Source organism: Xenopus laevis, chromosome 4L (genome assembly GCF_017654675.1).
Source record: "Xenopus laevis strain J_2021 chromosome 4L, Xenopus_laevis_v10.1, whole genome shotgun sequence".
NCBI classification, from domain to species: Eukaryota; Metazoa; Chordata; class Amphibia; order Anura; family Pipidae; genus Xenopus; species Xenopus laevis.
The window spans coordinates 66,634,768-66,654,057 of record NC_054377.1 but is presented as its reverse complement, the minus strand read 5'-3'; the positions used below and the strand labels follow the sequence as shown (position 1 = coordinate 66,654,057).

At 39.7% G+C, this 19,290-nt stretch overlaps 1 protein-coding gene across 2 annotated transcripts in view; it reads right to left on the bottom strand.

The window, feature by feature from the left end:
* Positions 1-10,164, bottom strand: part of shcbp1.L (SHC SH2-domain binding protein 1 L homeolog) — a 36,603-nt gene extending 26,439 nt beyond the window's left edge. The window contains 2 exon segments of one of the 2 annotated variants that reach the window (NM_001094527.1): positions 476-646; positions 9,953-10,164. In NM_001094527.1, coding sequence (NP_001087996.1) covers positions 476-646; positions 9,953-10,055 — 274 coding nt within the window. In that variant the 5' untranslated portion in view covers positions 10,056-10,164. 2 annotated transcript variants of the gene reach the window in all.
* Positions 10,165-19,290: the final 9,126 nt, after the last annotated feature.

The window sequence follows — 19,290 nt, the reverse complement described above, 5'->3', positions numbered from 1 at the left end:
AGTTTCCTCCATAGCATGCAAGGAGGAACTGATTTTACAAGCCTGTAGGACTTTGCATGCTTCAGTAATATACCGTGTTTTAGTGGCTTCTCTTAGGTTATTTTATTGTGAGTGAGGTGTGGGTGGGAGACGAGCTGGGCTGCTGCAAAAAAGTGCCAGGTGATGCGCCTGCCAGAAACGCCCTGGGAGAGAAGACTGTACAGTATATTTATTTTAAAATATTGTTATTTCTTGCCTTTTGTCAATTTGCTTGTCTCAATTTGAATATGTTATATAAAACATAACTTTTTTCATACTGCAATTATACAGTAAATACAGTTGCACCCACTCACCCAACAGCAAGGGATGACCATGGAGACCAACTAAAAAGAACCTCTTTATTCAAATAGCAATAAGAGAAATAATATTATAAAAATAGTAATATAAAACAGGACCCAATATAAAAAACAAAAATCCAATATGATAATGTTCTTACCAAGCATATAGTCTTTGTAAGTCTCAAATCTTTCATAGAAAAGGAGGTTGTTGGTTTGGAATAGGTCTGGAAATAGCATGTTTCCAGCAGGAACAGTACGAGGTAAGACTTTTCCCAACCTCTTAAAGCTGCCATAATCACTCCCGCTGTCACCCTCCTCCTGGAACAAGACTAGAGGAAGAAAAAGAAAGCGTTTCAGAACATAAAATAACTCCATCCACTCTGTGGTCAGCTGCAAGTTCATTAGCGATGCAGTTTATGGTTACATCAATATTATTACTTCACTAATTGCCCATTATTCAAATTCATTCTACAGAAGTTCAAAGAAGGGAAATGATATTCACTTACGGAATCCACAAAAACCTCAGCATGGCAAATGCCATGCTGACTAGATAGTGTTATTTAAGATCAATTAATTGCAGTCATTACATTGACTTAAATTTCAACCATGATTTGAATATAGTTTGCGTGTTTGACTTAATGTGAGAAAAGTTAAAATGTAAATGATTATTTTAGCTAAATGGGACATGGTCTGTAACAGAGCTAACAAAATTGCCCTGGCTTGTTCCAGTTTTTGAGAAAGCACTGAATGAGGAACGTCAAAATGATGTTGTGGGGTGCAGGTGACAGCACATGTGGCCCCTTTTCTCTTACTTTGCACCCCCAAACAGTTCTATGCATTAGGAGTGTATTTTTTTGTTCTGTTATTCAGCAACAAGGTTATCAGGTCTTTTGGTGGGTTTATTTACAGTTTAGGTTAAAAAAAAAATTAAATGACCTACATACATACAAAGATTTTTTTTTTTAACCCGTGTCATTTTCCATCCCCAGTAATTAATAACCATTACTGAGTTTTGCCTAACTAGTTGAACACTTAATTGTCGTTGGAAATCCCAGTTGTATATCTCTATTTCAACTTACAGCCTGTTGTTAATGGTCCAAAAGGTAGAAACTTCTTTCTTAAAGAAACAGGAGATGAAACAGAATATTATGGAGGTGAACTGTTCAAGCAAGGACTGAAAGAACAGGACAAGCATAAAAAAGATGAGGTTGTAGATTTAGGGTTAAAATACCAACTTTGGTTTCTGAGTAAAGTAATGATTCTCCCATATTTTAGAGAAACATTTTTCAAAAGTTTCAGATATCCGCCATTGTCCTTAGGCAGGGGTCCCCAACCTTTTTTTTTTTTTTTTTTATGTGAGCAACATTCAAATGTAAAGAGTTTGGAAGCAACACAAGCATGACAAACGTCCCCAAATAAGGGCTGTGATTGGTTATTGGTAGTCCCTACGAGGACTGGCAGCCTACAGCGGCTCTATTTCGCAGTACATCTGGTTTTTATGCAACCAAAACTTGCCTCCAAGCCTGGATTCAAAAATGAGCACCCGCTCTGTGGCCACTGAGAGCAACATCCAAGGGGGTTGCTGAGCAACAGGTTTCTTGTGAGCCACTGGTTGGGGATAACTACCATAAGACTTTGAAATGAATTGCAATTCATTATGCACAGGGATTATTCGCTCCTCCTCTTCTCTGCAGAATCAGGAAGTGATTTAAATATCAACAAGAAGCTGTTTTAGTGCAAGAAATAACAGAAACTATTGATTATTGACTATGTAATTAAAAAAAAAGAATAAAAAAAGATGCTGGCATAAATTTCTCCATTCACAATGTTAGTGGGCATTAAATATTCCAAAAATACAGCAAACCCTACATTGCTAGCTATAAAGAACAATAAAGTGAGCTTAATCTTCCATCTGCGCATAATAAAAAAATAAGATTTCTATAATTTACCACTTGACCTTCAGGTCTCCATTTACAGGAAAGTCTCAGTACAGCTCCATGGGACAATATAATAAATTCCTTAAAACTACCAATAAAGTGCAATCCCACAGAACAAAAGGGGTTCATTGTCATGATATTAATCCATATGGTATTACTATTATGGTTCCTTTAAAGTTAAGGGGAAAAAAAAAACAAAATGTATGCATTATATTCTATACTGATCAAGATTACGATTCTGCTATTACCCAAACTATTTACAGGGATTATGTTTTTTATACATCTGAAGAACCCTTTACATGTTTTATTTTGAGTCAAGCTGCACTATTGTTTGTATTTATTGGCTTTGATAGGTTTTATTGGTTTTAAAACTTCTATTTATATACTCTTGGGTAAAGGATTTTTGTACAGAAGAGTAATGAACAAGGCAATCATAAAACAAAAATAAGAGAGAACTGTCCTTGAGTAAACTCATTCTGGATATACAGTACTTGAAGGGTAAACCTTAGTGCAGTGCAGTCCATGCACTTTAAATTCAAATATAGCTCTTTATCTATAAAAATAACTTTTAGCATGGACTATATCAAAGCAGACACATAGTGTGCCATAAGACAACAAAGCAGAGGTCATTTACAAAGTGCAGGGCAGAGTAAAAAGTGCAAAACATAAAATGTTTTTTGTGCACATGAAAGCTGAACTGCAGCAGGTCTCTGCACTCTAAAATTGTGCCCCATGAATACAGAATGGCCAGCCATCTTGTGCACCCCTGGAACTGTTTCAGCTAGCATTAGATTTCTGAAAAATGCAGCATAGTCAGACCCCATGGACGTGGCAATTTATAATTCCATTCATAATACCCTGGAGAATAGTCCCTCTGTGTCACCAGCATACGTAAAACGCTTGCCATATTTGACCACTAGGCTCAGACAGAGGGCCACACATACATAGCCAAGGAGGTCCTCATCAAAGATAATCTTCCACCCTGTCAAACATATTTCTGAAACAGCACCAGATATTGATCATGGAGGGAAATATTTTGGGAGCATATATAGCTCAAGAGGCCGCCAGCTCAAGCAATGTATAGCAGAGTCACCATGTGCACCTCTACAATGTTTTTAAAAGGTTCTAAATATATTTGAAAAGGTTCATTGAGAAGATATCTGATCATAGGCCAGGCACTAATGTTTGAAATTGTAAAGACTAATGTACAGTGCTTAACGCCTTTTTTTCTTTTCTTTTTAAGCAGTAGAATTTAAGCAAAAGCAGAGGTAGAAAGGGTTAGGGTAGCCCCAGTATTTTGCCACCCATACAATTTCAAGATGGCAGACAGCAAAACGCTTGAAAATACCCCACGCTGCTAAAATCACACTAGTCCCATTGGTGCAATCACTAGTCAGGCCACTATTGAGGATTCCTGCAGCAGTATTTAATAAACTGTAGCGGGGAGAGTTTTGGGCAATTGGAAGCAGGCTACAGTAATCTAGGCAGGATAGAATAAGAGCACGAGTGTCTTAGCTGTTGCTTGTGAAAGAAAGGGATGGATTTTGGCAATAGTGAGTTTTTTTTTACAGTGGTGTTAATATTGCAAGACAATGAAAAGGGGGGGATAATAAAGGGGGGATTAGGTACAGGTTTCCAGTTCTGTTTTTGTTGAGTTTGAGATGACAATTCATCCTGCTGAAGATTTCTAGGAGGCTGTTACAAGATTTCATTTTCAGCTCTTAATAAAGGCATTGTTAAATATATTTGGATATCATCAGAATACAGACTCTGTTTAAAGGGGTTGTTCACCTTCAAACAACTAGTTGTTTTCAGTTAGATCACCAGAAATAACGACTTTTTTCAATTACTTTCTATTTTCTATGTGTCACCGTTTTTCCAATATTGAAGCGTAGAGTGTAATTTTTCACCTTCTAAAGCAGCTCTGGGAGGGGGTCGCCGACCCTGTAGACTGTTCTAAATTGATACATTTCTAATCTTTGTCCCTGCTGAGCAGAATCTCTGGGTTTCAGTAAAGGCAGCTGTTAGAATGGATACAATGGTTAATAATACTCCAGAGATGCTGCTGAGGAATGTATCAACTAAATTTTGCAAAATTGTAACAGTTTAGAATCTGCATCTGAATAACTGAGCTGCCAGACTAAAACACCAGAGACAGGCACATTCAACTTTAAACTTAGATTTTGGAAAAACAGTAAAAAAATAAATAATGGAAAGTAATTGAAAAAAAAGTCTTTATTTCTGGGGAACAATCTGAAAACAACTAAACTGAAAAAAAATGTGTTTGGAAGGTGAACAACCCCTTTAAAGGGTAATATAAGCTTCATCTCACTGAAATGAGACCATTTCTAAATACAATCAATTCTCGTTTAAGAAATAATCGTATTGTTTAAGAAACAATCAAGTTACTCTTCAGTATCTCACTCTCCACAACCTGTAACTTTTCATGCTCTTTTCATGTTCAGCCCTACGATATCAACCATATTAAAAGAATGCTCATGTAGAGCAGTAATAATTAACTGCATGCCTGTTACTGGTGCATCCACACTGCCAATCCGGTTAATGTATTTCAACTGTAGTTATAAAGGAATACAAGTGAAATTCTAAAGCGAAACAATGTTACCTTTTCACATTCGGATCACAAAGCATTTTATATCGAGACATCAGGGGGCCCATTTACTTAGCTCGAGTGAAGTAATAGAGGAAAAAAAACTTTGAATTTGTAATGGGTTTTTTTGGCTACTTCGACCATCGAATGGGCTACTTCGACCTTCGAATCGAACGATTCGAACTAAAAATCGTTTGACTATTCGACCATTCGATAGTCGAAGTACTGTCTCTTTAACAAAAAACTTCAACCCCCTAGTTCGCCACCTAAAAGCTACCAAATTTGCTAGCTTTTTTTGGTCAAACAAAAATCGTTCGATCGATGGATTTATTCGGTCAATTGAACGAATAGTGCTAAATTCTTCGACTTCTATATTCGAAGGATTTAACTTCGACAGACTAATATCGAGGGTTAATTAACCCTTGATATTCGACCTTAAGTAAATTTCCCCCCAGATGTCAACTCTTGAGTGTGCAAGTTTATGTTTAAGGATAAGATATTGCATCACTTTTTTGGCAGTAAGAATGGCAGACAACCAAACAGACTTTGCATTCGCCTTTCAACTTTGTTCTATTTATTTTTGTCATAACAGTCAATACAAACTTGATTAGCCTTGAAATTTGCAGTAGAACTACTTATAATGGCTGGGGATAGAGTCTGCTAATACACACCAGCCTCAGAACCATAAAACAGATGCAAACTTAGAAAATGAAGCCATTACATATGGTCTTTTATTTTCTGATTTTTTTATTTATTTTTAGACAACATTCATTACAAGTGTAGCTCAGATCCACTCGCAGCACTTTGGCAGAACAGACTGGCAGTGACTAATGTTTCCCTTTCATAAAGAGGCTTAAATGGAAACATTTGTCTGGAGGAACTAACATTAATACAACAGAAAGATTCACCATTCTATTTTATTGCTAAGTTTGTCCTTGACTTCTAGTACATGAATATGCAGTTTGCATCCAGGCTATAGAAATGTCAGGAATGTAACGGAGTATAAATAGACACGAAATATTAAAATACCCCGCAGTGCGGTTAATTTGAGGAGAATGGATTTTAAACAAGAACTGCTGCCCTTATTAAAACTGGATTTAGAATGGTTATTAGATTAAAGATTGTAGATTTATATACGTGAAAATGAAATGAGTGGAAATGTTGGTATATTTCACTGAATAGTTATGTTGTTAATGCAATTCCAAGCACAATTCATTTAGTTTAATTCTAATATTGAAGGTTAAATAGTTTGCAGGCAATGGCTTCACATTCCCCTCAGGGATATTGGGGCCTGTGGCACGCTAGATTTTTAACAAATATTTTTGCAGGAATTGCCACTGATCAATTCCCACTGACTAAAATAGGAAGGGCAGCAGGCACAGCAGCACTCCTGATTATTCCCAGAAACAACTGTCAGCAATGGGGAAAGTCCCATGTGCTTTAACATAATTTGGCAGGCAAGCAACCTGCACAACATCAAAGGGTTAACATACACTCCCTCTGATGAGGAGACAGTCCCCAGGCTCCATAATGAAGATAATATACTATATAGCCACTGTCAAACATACACAGGAGGATGGCAAGAAGAATACATTTGCCATCACAAGAATGGGTTCTGTTATTTGGAAACTCATTATCCAGAAAGCTCCAAATTACACGAAGGCCATCTCCCATAGACTCCATTTTAATCAAATAATTACATTTTAAAACGGATTTCATTTTTCTCAGTAATAATAGTAACAACAGTACCATGCAATTCATCCTAAAATATAAATAATCCTCATTGGAGGCAAAACAATCCTACTGGGTTTAATTCATGTTTAAATCTTACTTTGGTAGACAAAGTATGGAGGTCCAAATTACAGAAAACCCCAGGTCCTGAGCATTCTGGATAAGAGGCCCCCATATACCTGTATACCGTCAACTGCATTTTTGTCCTTTTTTGAAATGAAAACACAAAGGTAAATTTCTTCCTTATTTTAAAAGAACAGTAACACCGAAAAATTAAAGTGTTTTAAAGTAATGAAAATATCATGTAGGGGCAGATTTATCTTGGGTTGAAGTGAATTTGAGGGAATTTTCTAAGTAAAAAAATTCAAAGTAATTTTTTCGATACTTCGACCATCGAATAGGATAGTACGACTTCGAAGTCAAATAGTTCGAATATTCGACCATTCGATTTCAATACTTCGCCAAATTAGAGCATTTTCCTAAGTTTTTTGAAGTCGAAGAAAAATCGTTTGATCGATGGATGAAATCCTTCGAATCGTTTGATTCGAAGGATTTCATCGTTCGATCGAACGATTTTACTTCGACCGCAAATGGCCAAATTCGATGTAAAAAAAATTCGACTTCAATATTCAAAATATTCCAATTCGATGGTCGGATTTCGAAGCTTTTTCTACTTCAAAATAAGACCCTTGACAAATCTGCCCCAGAAACACTACTATAGTTCATATAAACAAGCTGCTGTGTAGCAATGGTTGAATCTGAAAAAAGGCACAGGTTAAATAGTGGATAATATAACACCATTATGTTCTACAGAGCTTATCTGCTATGCAAAGTGAGCCTTTTCTCCTTTGACAGCCCACATTGCTACACGGCAGCTTATTTATATAAACAATATTTGTGTTTCTTGTTTTTCTGTGTTGTATTTTTGCGTTTCTTTGTGATTCTTGTTTTTTTTTTTATGTTACTGCTCCTTTATAAGGAGTGCTTCCATGCATGGATACCACAAAACTCAATAAAACCAGTACATAACTAGAAATCCCATCCACTAACTTCTATCTAGTAAATACAATTTCTAAAAAGCATAATTGAATGCATTGCCACTTGTGCAGTTGGAATACTGTTTTGGAAGGCTTTAACTCTTGTCAAACAAAAAAAATCATGAGGTTGAATGGGAATGTCCATGCTGGCAACTGCCCCAACTAGGGGCAAAAGGAATCCAACAGCAGGGCAAAGGATTAAGAAATATCCTAAATAAAACAGAGAAGGTTGAAACACTCCTTACTTATTGAGATGTTAACCTGTGCCTACAGTACACTGTATACTTTATAACCGAGGATACTTCTGGATGAACACAACTGTGATGGGCAACAAGTTCTTATCATATGGCTTAAAGGGGAAGTTCACCTTTCAAGTAAATTTTAGTATGTTTTAGAAATTAGCAAAGCAGAGGTAACAAAAACATTCTAGCCTAACCCACCATGTCCCAATTCATGGCAATAACTTATATAACCATATCATCACTGTTGTTACTGGTGGAGTCTAGTATATGAATAAAAGCGGCAAGCAGTTTCAGCAGTCACAAAAGTGGGACAGTAGTAAATCAGGTTCCACCCTCTGGTCAGCACGAGCTCACTCAACCTGCAGTTCCTGTGGTTTTTGGCATCACCCACAACATCCCTATTAGACAGATCTATTGTAAGCAGATTTACAGTTGGTCTACATTATTTATTTTGTATTGTTTTTAAGTTATTAGCATCTTCCTGTTGGCTCTTTTTCTAGCCTGCAGCTGGATGATAGGCCTATCAAAGCAAAAAGCAGACTGACAGCATGGCGACAGTTTTATTACTCCTTTTTCTTTCTACTATAGATTTTCTGATTTCAAAACGATTTGCTGGATTCTATGGTAAAGGGCAAGTTTATCTTTAAGTAAACTTTTAGTATATTATAGAATGCCCAATTCTAAGCAACTTTTCAATTGGTCTTCATAAAATATTTTTAATAGTCTTTTCATTATTTGACCTTTTTCCTCTGATTCTTTCCAGCCGTCACATATGAATGCTCTGTAAGGCTACACATTTATCGTTATTGCTCATTTTTATTACTCATCTTTAGGGATGCACCGTAACCACTATTTTGGATTCAGTCAAACCCCTGAATTCTTCACGAATATATGCAAATTAGGGATGGGAAGGGGAAGACATTTTTTACGTCCTTGTTTTGTGACAAAAAGTCACGTGGTTTCCCTCTCCACCACTAATTTTTATATGCAAATTAGGATTCGGTTCAGCCGAATCCGAATCCTACTGAAAAAGGGCGAATCTTGCCCAAATCCTGGATTCGGTGCAACCCTACTCATCTTTCTGTTTAGGTAGTCTTCTATTCATATTCTAGTCTCCTTCTCAAATCAATGCAAGGTTGCTGGGGTAATTTGGACCCTAGCAACCAGATTGATAACTTTTCAAACTAGAGAGCCACTGAACATAAAGCTAAATATCTCAAAAACCACAACAAATGAAAGCCAATTGCAAATTATCTCAGAATGTCACTCTCTGCATCAAACTAAAAGTTCATTCAAAGGTAAACAAACCCTTTAACCCCTCACAACCACTTTAAATTTCAACACCAAGCAGAGAGTTAATTGTAAACTGGCTCACCAGCAGATGCCTCTGTTGTCATTACAGGAGATGGATCACATCTGAGCGCATAGAACATAATACAGAGCATATTATATGAACATTACTAACACATATTGCATACAAATGTTTGGTACAATTGTTCATGGTGGAAATAATGAATTTATTTATTAAATTAGTTTTTGTAGAAATCATTATGGAGTAGTACCAGGACAGTACCTCACATGCAGCCTACCCCTAGTCCGGCAAGTGTTACCTGCAAGTGGGTGCGCTTTCTGAAGTCAAAGTGCTTTGCGCACGACCGCACACGGTTACGCCCGTGCGTCCTCGGTTGCGCGCGGTTACGCCCGTGCGTCCTCGGTTGCGCGCGGTTACGCATGTGCGTCCTCGGTTGCGCGCGGTTACGCATGTGCGTCCTCGGTTGCGCGCGGTTACGCACGCGCGTCTCCGGTTGCCTGTGCGTCCCCGGCTGGCCTGGCCAGGCCCTGGTACCACCACACTTACCCCACCCCCGGATACAGAGTAGCACTTCCGATTGTTGGCCCAGTTCTGATATTCCAGTGTAGCCGAATCGGGGTGTTAGTTCTCTGTTCACAAACAAAGGGAGTAACAGAGGAGTTGGCATTGACTGGAGCTTCCTGCTTTTCCCGTCACTATATGAAACAATTTTTTTTTTATTTTTTTTGCTACAGTTTTAGTTCGCCGACAGCTGCTTTCCCATATTACCTTGTTTAACATCCTGCAATTCCTCCGAACACCGATCGCTGTTTATACGGAAAAAATCATCCTCTTCTTGCAAAGCCGGAAATAGAGGCTCTTCTTCAGCCATGACTGGCAACTGTACAGCCGCCATACAGTCAGAGGATACCGCCTCCACTCGGCCTCTCCCGCCTCCCGTCACTTTCAAATTTACCCGATCTAGAATAACTAGATCACGTGTCTACTCTTTCATTGGCTGCTACAGTTTACGCGCTTTTATCGTTTCACAACAGCGACATCTTGTGACGGAATTTGGTGATAAGTTCTATGTGCGGCTGCAGTGCTTAGGGACATTGTATCAGGGCGCTGCTATAAAGTTCGGTTTTCGTATCAGCTGTTGCCCGGTTGTTTGTTCTCAAAACGGTGCGGCAGTGTGTTAAAAATAGAAATCATTACTGTGATATTTAACACGAGCATTCCAGCACCATATGCACAATACAGAGACTAGGTTTTCTTCAGCGTTTCTACTCATACACTGGCCTCCTTCCCTGACGGCACCTGTCGCAAAGATGCAGCTACCGTATGGTTTCTGCCAGGTCTAATTGTTAAAACCAGCCAAATTCAACTACAAAACCAGGCCAAATCTAGCCAAGAGGGCAGGGCCGGATTTACATAGCGGGCGCGACCCCTAGGCCTGATGATGTTCATCACCTCTGTCCCCTCCATTTTATTTGCGCATCATTGGGACTGAGGTGAGCAATGGGGATTGGCGCATGGGTAATTTAAAGGATTTTATCTCCTGTGCATCCCCAGTGTTTCTGAACCAATATGTGCTTGGACAAAATGCCGCCCCATAAAATCTTGCCGCCCTAGGCCCGGGCTTTTGTGTCTTTCCATAAATCCAGGCCTGCAAGAGGCACTTCAACAGTAGCCCAAAAATACCACACGTGCAGTGGAAGAAAAGTCTTAAAAATACATTTTTAAAATTTTCTCTAATTTTCCCATGAAACAAAATGGGACAGATTTGGCCATCACCAGGGGCTAGGGTTGCCACCCGGCCAGTATTTTACCGACCTAGCCAGTAAAACACCTGCCGGGACTGGTATTACAATTTTACTGGTAAATTTGTAATATCCTTAACAAAACCCCTTGGCACGCACCCAATCCGATGGAAATGTAACTTTTTCTCCTCCTTCTGGCATGTCCTACCCCATTTTGCCTCCAGAGGCGGCTTTCGGTCTGCTGCCCCCCCCCCTCCCCACGGCACTCACCTTTTCAGCGCCGGAGGGGGTTGGGGGGGTCCACGTCTTAAAGTTACCAGGAGCAGCATTTTTGCCGCCCCTGGCAACCAGGGGGGTGCTGCCGCCTAAGGCGAGTTTCTCACTGGCGGAGCCCAAAAGCTGGTAACTCCTGACTTCTACACAAGTCAGTCCCACTGCATGCTGGGTATTGTAGTCTTACATTAAACCTCGCAGTTGGCAAATTGTTAAACAAAAACTAAATTACCCAACATGCGTTGGCAGACACAGGCTTGGCACATGAGGGCAAGAAAAAACTGTAGTTGGTTTCCAAAGTACAAACTAAAGAGTAACCCAAATCCATACCTTGGCTAGTTTGTACTTTCAAAACCTGCCTGGGCTTTAAATTAGTAGCCCAATTTGGCTGGAAAACAGCCAACCAGGTGGGTGATGGTGACAGCAAAGACGGTCGGGCGGCTTTTTATGCCAGCAATGATCTGATGGTGGTGCCAGCAATGATGTGATGGTGGTGCCAGCAATGATGTGATGGTGGTGCAAGCAACAGTAAAGACGCAGGATGTGACAGCAAAGTCATGGATGCAGCACCGGTGGAGGAAAAGAGGGGGACATGGCCAATATGTGGCCCCCTCGATTCCACATGAATCTGGATGCAGACTTGAACCAAAATCTATTGCATTTGCTTACACGTCCATGTATGTTTATTTGTGAAGTGTAATCATATCATACGATAGTTGCTCAACACAAAATGTAGTGTATGTAGTTGTACAGTGTTAAAGTTGCAGAATTGCCACCCAAAGATCCTGTTGTTTGCCTATTAGGTTTGGATTTTTCAATCCTCCAAAATTATGAGACATTTTTCAAAGGCCATTATTGCATTAAAAACAGCGGCATTGGCCAGTGTGGTAGTGCCTGATCGAGTTATAGATATCACTGTGCCTTGCAATGTGACTGAACACTCAGCAGCTGCAGGGGAAGGAAGCAAGTGGCTCCCATGTGATTGCTTACAATAGTGGAAGGCCAACATCGCGTGCATTTTGGAGATTTTTTTGGGGATTTATAATGAACTGAAATATATCTAAAGCCACTGTGAAACCCAAAATAGCAATATTATTATATTAATAGCCTTTATTAATTAATATTATAGCCTTTGAGAAACGGGGTTGTTTACTTTTACAAGGATGTACACACAGGGTCAATACTAGGGACAGGCAGCTGCCTAGGACACTACTTGGGAGGAGTGCTATTCACCCCCTCAAAAAAATGACGGCATAGTACAGTCCTTGATTTATATGGTAAGGACAGGGGCCTATTTCGCATGCTGTGTAAAACATTAAATGCCAGTAAAATGGTATAAAAAGCTGTGCAAAATAAATGGTGAATTTATCAAGGAGTGTGTTTTGTTTACACCACTGGAATGCCAGATCTGATGCTGTTATTTTTACACCACTTCAGACTTCACTCAATCCATCGAAGTCAATGGGAAAAATTCAAGCAGCAAGTAATGGCGGCAAAAAAATGAACAGCATATTTCCCCATGGCATTTTTAAAGGTCTGCTTCCACTTACACTTTATAATATCAAACCCTCAAAGCGGAACTGATTTTTCATTGCCAGGACCAGTGAGCTTAAAAAAAAGATAGCATCAAAAGGGTTGTTCACCTTTGAGTTAACTTTGTTATGTTGATGTAGAGAGTGATATTCTGATACAATTTGCTATTGGTTTTCATTTTTATTATCTGGGTTTTTTTTAATTTATTTAGCTTTTTATTCAGCAGCTCTCCAATTTGCAATTTCAGCCATCTGGTTGCTATGGTTCAAAATTACCCCAGCAACCATGCATTGATTTGAATAAGACTGGATTATGATTAGGAGAGGACCTAAATAGAAAGATAAACAATAAAAAGTAGCAATAACTACATTTGTAGCCTTACTGAGTATTTGTTTTTAGATGGGGTCAGTGAACTCCATTTGATTGCTGGAAAGAGTGAAAAAAGAAGGCAAATAATAAAGAAACTATAAATAATGAAGACCAATTGAAATGTTGCTTATAATTGGTTTTTGTATAACATACTAAAAGTTAACTTACGGCTGAACAACCCCTTAAACAGCTTCAGGATGGAAATAGGTAGAACATGAATGCTTATAAGTCAAATCTATACAAAAAAAGGGGGGGGGGAGATAAGTCAAAACATTGCTTAGAATAGATACATCTATAACATCACACATTTTTATTCCATCTTACATGTACACTTTTGATGACATATAGTATATATGGGCAATATGGAGTGTTGAATGTATTTACTAAATGGGCATTTTGGCAATTTTTAACTTATTTATAATATGGAAATTGTGGCAGGTACTTGAATCCTGAGTGGAAGAAGTGTTTTTTTTAGGGGGGGGGTCATTTCCTGTTTGTCCTTTCAATGTTCACTTACTGGTTAAATTCACACTTGACATATGCTGTGCAAATAAATACTTTAAACATATGCTTTCTAGTCTTGTTCTTACTGTTAATTTAGAATTATTGCTGAACATACTAATATCCAAATAATACACAAGAGCCATGAATATCCTGTAAATTATATCCTTATAAATGTTTGGTGCTTAGTCAGGGCAGCCATCAGGGGGGGAGAGTTGTAGGGGGCCCCGAGGGTAAGGGGGGCCCGGCCACACTGCACTTTCTTGATTATCCGGGCCCCCCTGCTTTCTGAGAGCTGCTGACTTCGGGAAGTCAGGGCGGGAGCACAAAGGGAGGTATCTTCTGTCCATTACTTCCCCTTATTGGTCACTGAGTTTAAGTCCATGTTGAGCTGCTCAGGGATTGGATAGCTGAGGTTTGAACTTCTCCTCCAGCTCATCCAGTCACCATGCAGCTTTACCAGGACTTGAAATTCTGTGACCAACAAGGGAATAAAATGCTGTCACTGGAAGAAGATGCTGCCACCTGTGCTCCCCTCCTCCCTTCTGTAGTTGGCAGCTCACTGACAGCAGGTGGGCCACACTAATGAAAGTGTAACATGGCAGGGCCTCCCTACAGTTAACCTTTTGTGGTCCATGTTGTGTGGTGGGGCTCTGGGCACCAGTTTTTTTTTAAACTTCTGGAGGGGGCAAGTTTTTTTACATGGATGTTTAAGGGGGGCCCTGGCCACCAATTTTCTTATAACATGGGGGGCTGGCCACCAATTTTTTTCCCCATGTGGGGTCCTAGCCACCAATATTTTTTAAGGGGGGGGGTCCACAAAACCACAAATGTTTTTTTTTTCAATGAGGGGGCCCTGACCACAATATTTTTTTTATTAACATGTGAGAGCCCTAGCCACCAATGTTTTTTTTTTTACTGTTTGGTGGGGGGTGGACCTTTGGGGTGGGGAGGGCCAGTGGCATAGCTACCAGGGGAGCAGGGGGTGCGATTGGGCCAGGGCCCGCACCCCCTCAGGGCCCCCCGGCAGCACGTGTGCCTGGATTCCGCACAGAAAATAGCATACGGAGGGGGGCCCAGCTGCACGTCTCGCGCCAGGGCCCGCCCCCTCTAGTTACCTTACTGGGGAGGGCGGACCTGTAGGTGGGGCTTTTGGTGGGCGCAGCCCAGGGGGGCCCAGGAAATGTTGTCGTATGGGGCCCTGCGATTTCTGATGGCTGCCCTGTGCTTAGTGATGTCATTTCTGTCACATGACTCACTGAAACGTGTGTATTATAATAGATGAAGTACCCCTGTTGCACAATATGAGGATATTAGAAGTCACCTCGGAGTCCCATGACCTGTTTAATAACACTTGCCATTGGGCCTTGTGTTTTTATATGGTCATGGAACGCCTCGGCAACTCACAATATCCTTATATTTTAGGCGAGGGGGTATTTTATTCACTTTATAAAGAAATATAGCCCCTGGTGAATTGAAGTCAGCGCGCAGAAGCGTGATGTCATTGCGACGCATCTGGTGTGAAAATTCTAAATAAAAGAACGCAGAAGTCACAGGTTCAATGCCTGATTATAGGTTCAACTTGATCATGTTCCTGGGTGTTCCATAATTCCTGAAATTCTATTTACTGGACTTTTGACCCTTGGCTTTGCTCCTGCCTGTGCTCCTTGCTGCCTGCCCTCTGAATTTTGCCTGATTATTGACAGCACCTATTCTTTATCCCTTCGGCTACCATGAACTGAGTTTTACCTCAAGTGCTTCCTCCTTGGTCAGGACTTCCCCGTAATTGGAGCCGCAAGGCCCGGACAATTCAACCTTGTGTCTCTGTCCTTCTGAAAGTTGTATTTTCTCTCAAACTTCATTTTTTTAGCAACTGCAACTCATGCAGTGTTTCCCAGTATTTTTCACTATGTTTCCTTCTTAACAAGATGCAAAGTCCTTGCTAATAAAAAGCAGTCTCACAGCATGATACATCCATAATTGTCCTTTTTATTGGATTGTGCTTTTTTATTATTTATTTGGAGTTTAATTTCTTAATGTATTTATTACATCACCGTTATTTCGTTAGTTTCATTTAATTTTCATGTTGCCACCAGGTGTCTCCATAATATTTTCTATGGTTTTGTAATCTCTGAAGCTAGACTGTGTGATAAAATAGAATGTTTTCACATTACTGACTCTAGAATATATTAATTGTCAATGATGGTTGACTGATAAAATAAAATAAATAAAAAAGAAAGAAACTTGGATTTATGAATTACATTGTAAACCAGGTGTGTGTTTGAAAGAATAGATTTAGGTAAGTTTCAGTGAAGCTTTTATTTTGTTTCATGCTATTTAGAGTTTCTATTATTAGTATTATCTTCCTGTATATTCCTGTCTGTCCCTCCACTCCTCTCAGAGTCGTGTTTTTTTTTACACCAAACCCACCACATACTTTTGTTAAAATCTTTTGATGTCACTGCTCATTACCTCTAGAATTTCATCCCTGAATTCCTCAACAGGGAACACTCTCTCAATAAGTTTAAAAAAGAAACTCTGATCCTAAATTACTAGAACATTATTTAGTCTAGTCCAATCCTGGGCCAATGCCCAAAACTTGCAGTAGCCAACAACTATTGTGGTAGAGTGACCAAGGAAATGGGTAAAAAGGTGTGTTTTTCTTTTGATTTCTCTGTTTAAAGACTTTGGTGGACAGATCTTGAAAGCTGGAGTATTTTGGAAGGAACAGGCAAGCAGGGTACTCTGATCCTGTAGTCCAGCTTATGTACTGGAGCTCACTTTCCACAGGAAGGCTGTCCTGTGGGAAAGTATTTAATGCTAGAGAGACTATTAGAAAGTTCTCTATGAGCAGGGCTGGGGGTGCTGCAAAGAGCAGAGGGAGCCCGTGACCAAGTGACAGAGTCTGTCTGAGTGAGACATTGAGGAAAAGCCAAGAGGCTGAGGAATTCCCCCATAAGGAAGTATTGCGAGTACAGGGGTGACCCCAATTTATGTGTTTTTGCTGGTAGTCCACAAGGGGCCCATTGATGTGCCCAGTGGGCAGGATTTATTTTTATGATTTATGTTTTTGTATGCTGAAATGGTCACCCCTGTGTTTAAATAAAATGTCTTAAAAAGTGTCTGTGGATCCGGCAAACTTACACTATATACTTTATAATTAACAGTAGTAACATAAAGATTACAAAATACAATACAGTCGTTTAAACTTACAAAAAATAATGGACTCAACCCCTGATCTAAGTGATAAATGCTAATCAGAAATGTAGACTTATTCTCATCTCTGCCTGCAAAAAATTAAAAACAACCCCTAAAGACAAATGCAGTACAGTACCAGTAAGGGGAGGGACCCCCACCTTAACATTCAATAGATTGAACAATCTGTAAAACCATATATATTCTCAATGCAGTGTACATATACATTATATTACAAACATATGCAATAGCTGGTATCAGTATAAGATCAAATAGTCTCAAATTTCCTAAAGACGAGTTTTTGTAATGTCAAGTATTCAATAATGTCCGAAAATGATGGGTGATTGTTAGTGATGCAGGCCCCGCAACTGCTTGCACAGCTCCCACTGATAGCAGGATGTTGTCATTTTGTAGTTTAATTATCACCACATTGGACTGACACCACTGCAGTAGCCGAGGGCCATAAGTTCCCCGACAGCAAATAACTTTTTCACACTGTGAATATGGTGTACTGCAATTTTCACATCGATTTTAAATATTGGTTTGCTGCCATCCACACTGGCACAGGACTGCAGCAGCAGATCTCTGAAATGTATTTACCTTAGTTATAACAAACAGGGAATAAATGGTGGATAACAAACAAGGGTTTACAGAGTACAACAGGATTAGAGGGCCTTACAAATTAGAGTTTACAAACTAATGTTTGATCATGTGTGGGTATTTATCACTCTCGGTACTTCAAAGGAAGAAATACAACAGTCACATTCAGTAGAATTCCATCCACTCTCCCAATGGGACCTGCTATACTGAATGCCAGCTATAAGTCATCATAAGTACATGCCACAGATTGTTACCAGTGGATATGTTTGGGTAAATGATAATCACCCCAACGTTCGGTACAAACTTTTATCAAGGGGAGTTTGGCAATAAAGGCTTGTGCTGAAATGTAGGGGGTGACTGTCTTGATATTTTTGTTTATAATGAATGGAATGAGGAGAGCAATCCAAGGCAGAATAACTGCTACAATGTGATTTATTAGCAACTACAAAACAATAAATGTTTCGGGCCACACATGCCCCTTTATCAAGTGTGATTGCTCTCCTCATTCCATTGATTATATACTTATACCGAAGACTTGTGGCGAACTCTTGGAGGAAAGAAGCACTACTACATTTAAGACTTGGCAGTGCGCTGAAGTAACCTACTATAGATATTTGATATTTTTGTTGTCAGTGTGCAAAGTCTATGACCTATAATGTTTTTTATTTTCTGAATATATTTTTGCCATAATTTTTTGCATGCTTTCTGTCTGCATTTTGTTCAGAGGCATATTTCCCATTAGAAAATTGGTTAACATGCTGCTAACTATCATCTGGTTTCCCTTCTTCCATTTGCATTTAAATTACTGGAACGGCTTGATTACAAAAGCCTGATCCAGCATCTTACTCACAACTCCTTTCTTGACCCCCTGCAATCTGGCTTCCAACCATCACACTCAATTGAAACTGCACTCACCAAAGTAAACAATGATCTTCTACTGGCAAAGTCTAAAGGTCACTATTCCATACTCATCCTTCTAGATCTCTCTGCAGCCTTTGACGCAGTTGACCACACACTCCTCCTAGACATTCTTTACTCAGCTGGCATTCGTGACACTACTCTTTCATGGTTTACATCTTATCTGTCTGACCTTTCCTTTAAAGTTGCCTTCTCTAACTCTTCTTCTACTATGTTCCCTCTCTCTGTTTGAGTTCCTCAAGGCTCTGTTCTAGGCTCCCTGCTGTTCTCACTCTATACTACTTTGCTAGGAAACCTTATTCAGTTGTTTGGACTTCAGTATCACCTCTATGCTGATGACACACAAATCTGCTTGTCTACTCCAGACCTCTCTCCTTCTGTCCTTTCCCAAGTTACAGACTGTCTCTCTGCTGTCTCCTCCTGGATGTCACAGAGCCACCTGAAACTGAACTTTTCAAAAACAGAACTCATTATATTTCCTCCAAGATCTTCCCCTTTCCTTTAGATATCACTTACAGTAAACAACATTACCTTTCATTCCACCACACAGGCACGCTGCCTAGGAATTATCCTAGACTCGCATCTGTCTTTTTCACCACACATCCAAACACCTGCAAAATCTTGTCGTATTCAACTGCACAACATTGCCTGAGTATGACCATATCAAAGTTCAGAATCAACTAAAACACTTATTCAGTCTCTCATCATCTCCCGCCTTGATTACTGCAACCTACTCCCCGCAGGTATTCCAACAAATCACCTTTCACAACTCCAACCTGTTCTAAATGCTGCTGCTAGACTCATTCATCTATCTCACTGCTCAATATCAGCTGCTCCCATATGCATGTCCCTTCACTGGCTCCCAATCTCCACTAGAATCAAATTCAAACTACTCACACTTACAATTAAGGCCCTTAACAGTGAAGCCCCTCCCTAAATGTCATCTCTGATCTCCAAATACACTCCTTCACACAA